Source organism: Urocitellus parryii, chromosome 1 (assembly GCF_045843805.1).
Source record: "Urocitellus parryii isolate mUroPar1 chromosome 1, mUroPar1.hap1, whole genome shotgun sequence".
Classification (NCBI taxonomy): Eukaryota; Metazoa; Chordata; class Mammalia; order Rodentia; family Sciuridae; genus Urocitellus; species Urocitellus parryii.
This window is the reverse complement of record NC_135531.1, coordinates 249404401-249416538: the sequence shown is the minus strand read 5'-3', so window position 1 is coordinate 249416538 and position 12138 is coordinate 249404401. Positions and strand designations below refer to the sequence as shown.

Sequence of the window (12138 nt, the reverse complement as noted above, 5' to 3'; positions counted from 1 at the left end):
ATTTCTTTTAGGCTCAAACTGTGAACCCACTCAAGTATAGGCTATCATTATTATTATTACTTTTTCTAATTTTTCGGTATCCATTTTTTAGGAGTTAGGGAGTTCACAGTTTCAGCAGTAACTCTCCACTGCATGTTTAAGATTGCATGGATCTGAGTCAGGGTTTTGCCAACTTTTAGAGTTAAAGAGAACAGATATCCTCTTGGTTTCCCGACCCATGAGCCTCAGTTTTCTCAGCTGTCAAGGGAGGAGACAGGATTTAAGGATTACTCTCTCTCTCATCCTTGCCAGTACCAAAATTCCCCTCAACATGGGATGCAGAGTTCCCAAACCCTAATACTCATCTAAGAGTTATCTTTAGGGGTCTTTAGGATTACTGATAGACCAAACAGGCATTTTAAAGTCATTTAACAGGTTTGGAATGAACTTCCTGATGAACCCTCATTATCACTGAGAAGTAAAACTTAACTAGTTACAAACTCATTTTAAAATTCATGATCCAAACCCGTGGGCTGCTAATGAAGTTCATGGTCAACCAAGAGGATTCTCTTCCTTTTGCAAAAACATCCATTAACCTTCCGTTCCCATCATTTATTCTTTAACAGAGAAGTGTACACCAAGCATAAAGATTTGTAATGAATCAGTGACATTAACAAATAATGCCTTCATGCTCGACTTACAGAACCAAAGGGATTTTGGGTTGCTTCTTTGTGCAATCAGAAATTATTCATAGGAAATTCTATGTTAGGGTTTACCAAAGCCCCTTTGTATAGAGAACTCCCTTTGTGGGCACTTAACTTTCAAGCTAGCTACCCACCATGAAGTGAAGCCCTTCTGCATCACCTTCTCTCTAGTCATATACTTGACAGAGTTATTGAAATTGTTTTAGGAAGAAGGTATAAATTATGAGTAAGTGAACAAATATATATGCTAAGCTTTTAGTTTATGATTGATATCAAAACAGTAACTTGAGTAATTAGATTTTGAAAGTAATTCATGTGAAAGCAATAACAAGTGAAGTTGGGAATCTGCTACTCCATTATTTAATCTCTTTCTCCTGCCCGGACTATAAATCAAAACATTCTCCAAATTGTAGACACAGTAAAAATTAAATTAAAAAATTCCTGGAGAATTTGGATTCAAAATAAAATAGATCATTTTTGTTGTCGCCACTGTCTTATTTTGTGCTTTTTTTGTTTTGTTACTGGGAAACCCAGAGGTACTTTACCACTGAGCTATATCCCCAGCCTTTTTCTTTTGTACTTTGAGTCAGGGTTTCACTAAGTTGCTTAGGGCATTGTTTGGTTTTAAGAAAACCATCTTATAGTAAATGAGGATGATCTGAATTATAGCACTATTAATGGAGTTGTTAGGAAATTGTTTCTGGAAGAAAGTTTGTGCTTTGTGAGCAGTTTAAGGGCTGACCAGTGTGTTGTACAGAATGTCCATTTTCTAATGCCTCCTCACTGAATCCCTGACTTGGCACATGGCACATGATTTGGCACAAGTTAATTTCTAGTTTGTCTCCCTGTCTCTTCTGCTGGACCCAACTCTTATCCTAGCCAGAGATGGTGTCTTACTCATCTTTGGTATGTCAGCTGCTGCCAATGCCTTGCAAACAGCAAAGTAATAGAGACAGGTGCTGGGTAAAGTTCCTCTCACTGTTTCCGAGCCTCTGTGTCCTCCCTATCACCTTGACTATTGGCCCCTTGATGCCCACTGCCACCATGGATGGCGCAGTTGGGTGTGGCACCTCTCCTCTCCAAACCAAATTCCCTGGGGTACCCAGAGCCCTCCTTACATGGATATCAGAATGTGATCCCCTCAAAGACTAGAACACACCTTATCCTTCTCAGAACCCACTGAGGCACCAAGCACAGTGCTCTGGATGTCAGACTATTTTAAAAAGTCACTGATTCAATCAAGTCAGGATTTTTATAGCTAGAAGAGAAATGTTAGGAATTGATGAGTGGTGTGGTTTTCACTGAGGGATCTATCACCCCATAGGAGGCATTCTGAAAGGCCAAGGGGGTGTTTTGAACATTTACCAAAATGACTGTATATGTGTGTTTGGGGGGAAGGGCTTCCACATGATCACAATCACAGGAACATCCTGTACAACAAAGAATTGTGCTGCGTTCTGAACTTTCTTATGTTTACCTGGACATTCATGATTGTTAAAAAAAATTATGAGGTGAATCTAGACAGTTTTACTAAGGACTTATAGGTTTACTTAGATTGCCAGGATTCAACTTCTGTGGAAACTGAGGGAAGGTGGTACGTTATGGTGTTCATGACTTGACTAAGTCTTTCCCCAAGTGGAAGATGAGCAGTCCTGATGCTGAAATTGGCACCCAGCACCCCCTGCCAATCTGGGTGTTTATCAGCTGCATTCCAAGTGATTTCACCTGTATGCACAACCATACTTACTGACGCTTTCTTCACATGTTAAATATAAAGAAACAGTGTCCACGGTATCCAGCTGATTACTGTTTTACATCTTACAAGTACAAAGTGCACCACTACAAGTAGTCACTGGGTCACTCTATAAGGCCTTCCACTTTACATATTCCTAGAGTTCTTATCTTTTTATTGAAATTTATATTATGTATAAGATTTATTTTAAGACTTGTTATAAAAATGGGGCTTTGGGTCAGACAGCATTGAGAACAACTGCTCTATTAGATTTCAATACAATTATGTTATGGTTTGAATGTGTCATCCAAATTATTGTGTTGGAAACTTAATCCCTAATGCAACAATATGGAAGGAACTTGAGCCTCCCCATCCTTTTTTTTTTTTTTTATTGGTTGTTCAAAATATTACATAGCTCTTGACATATAAGCCTCCCCATCCTTATGAATGAGTTAAGGTTGTTATCATGGGAGTGGATTAGTTATTGCAGGAGTGGGTTACTTATAAAAGGAGAAAGTTTGTCCCATCACTCTTCAATCTTGGGACTTCCCAGCTTCTAGAACTGCAAGTCAAATAAACTTCTATTATTTATAATTTATCCTGCTGTGGTATTTTGTTAGAGTAGCAGCAGAAAACAGACTAAGACAGTTTTCTAATTTTACAGAAATGGGAGAAACTAGAGGGAAAAAATATGATGTATTCAAAGCCTAACAGTGTATTGAGAAGTAGCTTTTTGTAGATTAATTAATTATAGCTATAGTGCAAATAATTAACATTCCAGATTCTAACACCCTGGATGCTCATATTCTATCACATCATATAAAATTCACCAGGAGTTAAAGTAATTTGATCTGCCCTTCTTAAAGGAAAATATTTAATAAGATTTCTTTTTGTCACCAATTATCCTTGCCTTATCCCAGGTGAATTCCAACAGGGGTGTCTACAAAGAAATAAGATTTTCCATTGTCCTGAGGGTCCCAATACAGACTAGAACTTTTTTCTTTTTTTTTTTTAAGGACTTAGTGCAGGGCTAGATTGAGCACGTCTTCTTAACCCTGCACTCCTGCCCTATCCTGGCTTCAGGAAGCCCATGTGGATCCATGCATCTGTGCATAAGCGGATGCTTCTCCAGCATCACCAGTAGCAACCCCAATGATTCCCTGTGTGTTCTTTTCTTCTGTGTCTGCCTAAGCAGATTTATTTAAGACTTACTGACCTGTGACCCCACGAAGCGCCTTTGAAGGTTCCTCGAGTATTGAGATCTTTTTCTCACGAGGGGCAAGGGCTGGCTTTTCATTGGCAGACTCAGAGGATGAGCTGTCCTTCTCACAGCCATTTATAAGGCCGTTCTGCATGGCTGGTGCCTGGGACTGCGGGGGCCCTGCTTCAGGCCTCTCGGCTTTGTCTTTTGCATCTTTGTTGCCTTGATGCTGCTTAGACTTGCTTCTTTTTCTTTTATTGTTCTATAATGAGAAACAAATGAGAAAATAATTATATTCAGCTCAGACTCAATCTGAGAGTTGAAAATAAGGTTATCTTTTTTTTTTGTTTTGTTTTGTTTGGTTCTTGGCTCTGTTAATAGGCAAAAATACCTATATCTTAACCACCAAGTTAATTTAAATATTTTCCTCCTACCAATACGTTGTCTAAATTTTTACATTACAAACACAGTTTCCTTTAAAAGGAGAAAAAGAGAACAAGGAATGGCTTAAATAGCAGAGACATTTGAGCAATGTGAGGCTCTAATGCGTGAGTGGTAATATAACTAAATTTTGTCACATGAACTTGAGTTCAGCATCGGTGCCATCAGAGAGTAACTCTGGTTTCTTAAAGTGGTTATGGGCAGGGGAGGCCAGGTGCACACTAAGGTGTGCACCTCCCATCACTCAGGAAGAAGGGTGCCAGAGAGGAGGATTGACATGAAAAAGGGTCGAACTCTTCCTGTGAAAATGAGAAAGTAGAAGGTAGGTTGGGTACCTCTGAAATAGGCACCAACCAAGCAGGAAATTCCTGAAATTGCTGCCACTATCCAGAAAGTCTCAAGTAGCCATGGGATCCATAATCATCCCTGTGAATATTTAGGCTGGAGGTGACAAATGCCAAAGTCATCTGGGTCCACCTGGATTTGGACTGTGCAACAGTGTAGCTGATCCCTGGTCTTCTCAGCTACTAGCTAAACAGCATTACAAGGCTTCACTTTGTTTATCTGAAATAGCATAACCCTGCATTTTATACAAATGAAGTTGTTTAGATCCCAATATCATATGGCAAAGTTTTACTATATTGCTCCTATAATGCCCTAATCACGAATATATAATATCTTCAAGGAAATTAAGAGTAGCTACTCCTAAGTATGTGGTACACTTTCTTTGACTTTGGCTTTGCATCCAGTTGATATTCAGTGTACTTAACTCAGTAGGATGCAGGCTCCAGCCATGGCTTTGTTCTCCTGCATACTTGGGAAAGAAATGAAAAGAATGTATTCTTCTTGTTCACCCTCTTCCCCACTCCCTTTCTTCTCTTTTGAAGCCCCAGTCACTTTCCAATAAGATTCCTTTAGGTGAGAAATGAACATCATCGTGTGCAGGATAAAAGGGTCAATGGGTACCTATTCCACCACCCCTTAGTGGGTCTGGGGAGTGGAGGGAGAAGGGCTTCCAGCTTTCAGGCCCTATGTCTAGTCTAATGGGCTGGGGAGGCCATTTCCCTATTGAGCCTCCAAGAGGAAGACTTGGTAATGAGTTGGGTCTGCAGCTGCTGCTGTCTGCTCCTTTTTTTTTTTTTTTTTTTTTTTACATCAGAGAAATTTAAAACCCAAACCACACATCTGAAATTTTTCCATGTAAAGATAAATACTGCCTTTCAATCACTTGCAAATCATCTTCATCTCACACAGAAGCCTGAGAAGCTATGATTAAAGATAAGCAGAGATTGTCAAAGATGGTGGCACACAAAGATGAAAAAAAAATCTTATAATTCTTCTTATTATACATGAAACTAGAAGGAGAAAAGGGGGGAAAAGGATGATTCTTGTAATTTCAGTAATCTTGGGATTGTGTGAATGTAATACTCCTTTTTTGTTTGTGAAAAACCTGTTTCACAGGCCTGTGATCTTCCCTTCTGGGAAAGGGTGGGCTGGCATATAATATCCCATGAGAACCCAAACACAGGGCCTGGCTGTGCCATGGTGCAAACAGGTGGGTCGGTGGCTTTGAAAAGAGCTGCAGCTTTTTGCCACTGTGTACCACTCATGTGCTCAGAAGTCACAGTCTCCTTGTGACTAGATAAGGGCTCAATACATGTAACTGGAACGGGACAGAGTAAAATCTCCTTCCCTCTGTCTCGGAGGAGGAAGGGCATGCCAGTGTTCAAGAAGGCCCCTTGCTTACCACAGCTTCAAGGAAGTTTTTGATCTTCCTTTATTAAAAATCAACCTTAGAATTCAGCCAAACAAGTATCTCAGGGCAGCCTTGTTTCAGATGAAAAAAATACGTGAAAATATATTTAGAGCTTTTCAAGTATCTTTAAAAACACTCCTTAATTTTTTCCTTTGTAATATGGGATATGTTCAGGCAAGTCAATGTCTTAAATGCTTTGAATTCTCCAGCTGGGTTCCCCTTAATACTTACAAAAAAACACAACTATAGGACTTCTTAAGCACACCTGGTGGTTAAAAAACACTGAACAGAAAATAGAGGCATTAATAATGAGAGTGGCTGGTAATTTAAGAAAGTCATGAATTGGGAAGCTTTCTGGGTCTACATATTAATATATCTGAAAGAAGCATACAATTGGCAGCTTTGTTGAAATGATAACAACTTTGAAGGTTTTGATGGATGATGTTACTAATTCACAATCAATATTAATCTTACCTTCTTTTTTCCTGTCATATTCCATTCTTTGAGAACTTGAATTGCACTGCCTAGATAAAGACAAAAAATCTTCAACAAATATCCATATAATAAAACACCACACCAAATACATCTCTTTCTTTTCATCCTGGTAGCAATTTTGCAGGGAACGGGGGCTTTTTGTTTGTTTTGCTACATCCTACCTTAATAAAAATGTGAGTTTCATTTCTTATTTCCCAGATTTTCATTTAATTCACTGCATAATCTTAGTTTTATCTTAATATTAAGCTCCACTCCATGAAGCTTATTTTTTATCACTGTATTATCATAGGGGAAATGAAATATATCTTGAGAATTTTCTGATAGCTTCATTGCTATAGGTAGAATTAAAATTAATATATGTTTAATATATGAATAAAAACACCCTAAATCTTCTGAACCAAACATGGGATTCTGAATATTATTAACCATGTGAATTATAGTTTTCCGGGTGGCTATTCTTTCTGTTTTTCTACTCATACTCATTACATTCAAAACCTGCAGGATGATGAGAAGATCGTATAGCATCAGTTTCTCTCTGTCCACTGTGATAGGGATGGAACATGTTCACAAGGCTTCCATCTTGAAACCAACTAAGATCATTAAATGACGACTTGAGTCACAGGTTCCGTCTATCCCATTCACACACAGACATGGGATGGCGCTGACTTAGAGGAAAAGTCAGATCTGATTAAGTTATAAAACATTTTGACAGGATGTTTTATCACTGGTCAGCTAGGATAATCACTGTTTCCACGTGGTCTAACAAAGTTTACTGGTTTCAACTGCTGGGGGTAATTTTGATAACAAGTTACTGATAGTGAGTTCATCAGTTGTTTTCATATAAACAGGCATTTCTTAGAGGATAGCTCTTAAGTGTACTCTTTCAACAATGGTAAGCATTCTTATATGATCTTATTAGACTGATAGTTCTCTACCGAGAGTGTGTTGGCTAAACAAAGATAAACTGCAGGCTCCTCTCTTTCAAATGAGAAGGGTCCCAATGATTGGGTCCGTTGTGGCTGGCACATGCGCAGAAGGCTCTCTTGCTAAGGTTTATAGACAGGCGATTCATTCCTATCTACCCAGTTTCCAATTCCATGCCCCTCTTAGACTTGTTTGAGTTGCTTGTACTTGAAATAATAAGACTGCTCCTAAAAGTAATCTATAATTCAGACTTTTTATTAACTGGGCTTTTCGGATTTTCCCAAAGAATTAATGTTTCACAGTGTTTTCCTGTGCAAGAACTGTAGGAAGTTCTTTCATGAGGTTCTTGGGAAGTCACAACAGTGGTTCATAATCAGCAGGGTCATTTTTAACTGACAGCTAAGCTTCTGTTTTATAAATAAAAGTAATTTTAAAAAGTGCTAACTCCTATTCTTTTTAATCAGAAGAAGGTGAATAGCTTCTGCTTTTATAACTGCAATATTCAATTAGTCCTCCAGTTTTTATATCTTGACATAAATTCTATTTGTGATTTGGACAGTGACCTTATAGAGAGTAATTCTAAAGAAGAAATACCCATATTTGCAGAGGATTTTGAAGCTGTTAGTATTAAATTTTAATTATACCGAAGCTGCTTGGAGTTTTTTTTAAGCCATGTGGAAATATTGCTTGCAATATGACTTAGAAATATCTCCTAACGAATATTTTTGACTCTCTGGTTTTTAAACAACTTTTCCAATTGGATTCTCAACCAAAATGATATGAGTTTCCTCAGGATTGAGTTTTATTAATGAAATCTCAACAGAGACAAGGTGAAATTTTCAAGGACAAGCAAAGTGATCCATCTAATCACAAACAGATTTGAAGGCAGTACCCTGCTCCTGCACATCTGCACATCTCATCAGGTCACTGAAATAAAAACTTTCATCATGGGGACCACGGGGGCCTCAATCCAAGCTGGGATTAGGAGGAATGGGGATAATAGCCTTTTTCCTTTTCTAAAATTTTTCTTCTGTACAAGTGATGTTGGCAAGTGAAACCTGAAAAGAGGACTTATCCGAGCCAGGATGTGCACATTTCCAAAAATTTTTTGAGACAAATGGCACCTAATGCTGCAGAGGCAGATTAATATTATATTTTCTATTATTTGTTTCGAATGACTAAGGATTCAACATCTGCTAGCTTATAGAGCAGGAAAAAACAGCAAAGTTATGCTCAGTCGATTTGCTTACAGGTCTATTTTGAATGATAATCATTTGCTAATTCACTCAGGATCCTAAACCTTGACTGCTGATACCAGAATGTGAGCATGTTTGGTTCCAAGATCTTGCCCTGAAATGCAATTATACTTGCAGAAACTCTGGAAGGTTATTCTACTCCTAGTCTACTCCTTGGAAAATAAGTAAATCATACTGTCCTTGGCAAATAAAGTGTAGATGGGCTACAACTGAGAAATGTGCTGACAGGTCTTCCCTGACTCTATTTGTCAGATTGTGTTTAGCTAGTCCATACTTACAAAACTGAAATTAATACCAGGACAGAAGACATTTAATAACTAAGGACAGATAAGGGATCTTTGTTCAAAACTGAAACTTATTTACTTCGATTAGAAGAAGAGAATTTCCCCATAATTTACAGAAAATCTAAAGCTTTAAAGTGTATACTTTTAGGATTAAGCAAACTTCTGAGACTAGATTCTATAATGTCACTGGCAATGTACTGCCTAAAAAAAAAAAATAAAAAAACTTTATAGACAGCAAAATTATTTTAGAGATAAATAAGATGAACTGATGTTCTGAAAAAAATATAAAAGCCATAAACCAGTCCCCTTGGACTACAGAAGCACTGAGCTCAAGGACTCCAGTCATAAAGGTCAATAGTAAAGTTCACTGTCCTCCATTCTCAAAGATGCCATCAAACAAAGGACATTTGGCGGGGGAATTGCTGGGGATTGAACCCAAGAGTGCTTTACCACTGAGCCATATCCTCAGTCCTTTTTGTTTTTCACTTAAAAAAAAAAATGCCTGCTTCTTTTTTTATTTTAAATATTTTTAGTTGTAGATAGACACAATAACTTTTATTTTATTTTTTTATGTGGTGCTGAGGATCAAACCCAGTGCTTCTCATATACTAAGCAAGTGCTCTACCACTGAGCTATAACCTTAGCCCCCTTATTTTTTTACTTTGAAACAGGGTCTCATTAAGTTGCTTAAGGCCTCACTAAGTTGCTGAAGCTGGCCTTGAACTTGCAATCCTCTTGCCTCCTGAGTTGCTCAGATTACAGGCATGTGCCACCATGCCTGGCAAAGGCCACGTTTAATAACAAAATCAGAATGACTGAGACATAAGGAAACTCATATAATTATATGAGCATTATGATCAGCATCCTTTGGAAACTACCAGAACTCTTTCTCTTTTTAATGAAGGAAAAATAACTTCTAAATTCTGCTCTTTTTGAGTAGGACTGTGTGTTTTAAAATTCTAGTATATTTTTATGAAAACTAAAACATTGGTCACTGACATTCAGTTCATTTAAGGAAGAAAATAGAATACACGGAATATTGAGTTACACTGTCTTTGGCTTCAGGGAACACATGTACCCACCATCCACGAAGGCTTGCACAGCTTTATCCACGTTAAAATCAAACTGTTGTAGCACCAGGACTATTTCATTATTGCTTTTGTTGGGAACAACTGATCTAACTGCATAGATCTGAAAGAGAAAAGAAAAGAAAAAGAAAGGTAAACACTTCAAATATTTGTCATCTATGAATCTCCCTTTGGATAGAATGATAGCTATTAGAAAGGCCTGAAAAGGTAACTGCACACTGTAGCTTTTTCAGACCAGTGAGTGATCATCCTGGTAACCACCTTGATACCCATGCTTTTGGTGTACACACTGCTACAGAGAGCTCCTTGTTAGGCCTGTAAGAGCAACTGTGAAAAGCCAACTCTTGGTTTTGCAATCTACCCTCCCCCAAGACCAAGATGCATACGAGATGTGTTTTCAGTGAGGACACAGAATCTTTTTCTGTCTTGGGTTTCTTTTCCACTGGCTCTGGGGTATCTTTAGAAAATGTATAGAAATAGCCTCATGCCTCAGCTTCTCTATCTGTGCAGTAAAAATAGTCATAACAGGGGTCACAGAAACATGTTGTGAAACTCTGCTAATGTTTATAAAGATAGGAAAAGGTGGAGTGCTCTATTTATGAAATGGTAATGTTAGATGTAAATGAAAAATGTTCCCAAACACTTATGAAAAATCAAACATTAAAAAAAAGAAGTAAATACATATAGAAGCTAAGGATTTTGATCAGTGCAAGCTTACATTCAATGATTAATGACCTATAAACATTTACTAATTAAATTTAGCATAGACTCTTTCTTGATGCCTGTTAGAATTATTTGGTCTTCATCTCAAAAAACTTATGATTATTACAGGATGCTCTATTTTAGCAAAACCTTGTTCATCCAGCTTTCTAAAAAAATGATTTCTGCACTGATGAATACTAGAGTACTGTATAGTGTAAAGGTAAGTGGTCATTTAAGCACTATACAATCTTTACATGTTTTCACTAGTGGTTAAATTATGATCAGTGAGTTTTAGAGTTAAATGTAGTTTGCTGTAATAGGATTCATGGAATATGGATTATTTGAGCATAGTATGTGAAATGTGATGCTATTGACCAAAGCATTTCATTGGGCAGTGCACCCTATTTCTTGATTATGTTAGAAAATGGCAGCCTATTTCATATAGATCTGTGTATAAGAATATTTGGGTTATAATGAGAAAACAGCACAAGCTATGAGTATATGACTTGTAGAGGTGCTGACATTATTGATTAGAAAGCTGGCTTTGAATCCTGACATTTATAAATGCTAAATATGAGTTTTACCAAGAGCTCCAATACAAATATATATGACTCTCAAGGTTCTTTTGTTTTTTTATTCTAACATTCTATGGCTCTTAGTTTCTCCAGCCTCCATTAAAAGAAATTAACTCCTTAAAATTTAAGTATTTTCTTACTTCTTCTCTGTACACCTTCTTTAAAAAATCCAATTCTGGGGCTATTTCTTGAACACCTACTATGTGGTGAGGCACCAAACTTTTTGGAGCATAGAGACTAAAGGGAGTCTGTACACTGATTGAATGATGACAAAAATTAATATATACTTATAAATTATATATGAGTGCTATAAATTCATTGACAGTGAGATTTGACTTTTCAGATTGGCTCTGATATGGAGGATGAGTGAGCAGAGATGGGTGGGAGGGGAAGAGGAAGCAACAGCATGAATCGGGGGAGGCACAGTGAGAGGGAGTGCCTGGAGGTGAGGCAGAGGGTGAGGCTTGCAGAGCACAGGCAAGGCCAGCCGTGGGCAGTGACCAGGTCAGACAGGGCCTGCAAGACCATGAGTGCAGGCCTTCCCAGCATCCCTCCACTGTACTTTCTCTTTCATCTCTGTGTTATAGAATTTTTTCTCTCCCACCATCCTTTTGGAAAAACATTTAATGGGTGTCAAGATGGGGAGAAAGCAAAGACAAAAATCCTGTATCCAGTCCAGGATTATTATATTATTAACAGTCCAAACAATAAATAATGTTGTCTTATAGCTTATGTATATATTGAAGTTATATATAAAAATGGCATGTTATCCTTCTAATAAATTTCTTTAAAATTCTCACATTTCAAGTCACTATGGTTTAGCTCCTATTATATGAAATGTCTTAATAATTACCATCATTATTACCACATCAAGCATGCCATTCTAAATGATACAATACTTAGCCATTAATTACATGAACTATATTATTGTTACATTAGACCAAAGTTTCTAATCTACCTACACATCTGTGCGAATGGCACAGACCCAAAATTATGGAATA

At 37.5% G+C, this 12138-nt stretch overlaps 1 protein-coding gene across 5 annotated transcripts in view; it reads right to left on the bottom strand.

Annotated features, from left to right (window-relative positions):
- Spats2l (spermatogenesis associated serine rich 2 like) overlaps positions 1-12138 on the bottom strand; it is a 161075-nt gene that overhangs the window by 49377 nt on the left and 99560 nt on the right. For all 5 annotated transcript variants that reach the window (XM_026399306.2, XM_026399309.2, XM_026399310.2 and 2 more), the window contains 3 exons: positions 9855-9963; positions 6288-6337; positions 3632-3878 (listed from right to left, as the gene is read on the bottom strand). In XM_026399306.2, the coding sequence (XP_026255091.1) occupies positions 3632-3878; positions 6288-6337; positions 9855-9963 (406 nt within the window). The remainder of the gene's footprint in view (positions 1-3631; positions 3879-6287; positions 6338-9854; positions 9964-12138) is intronic.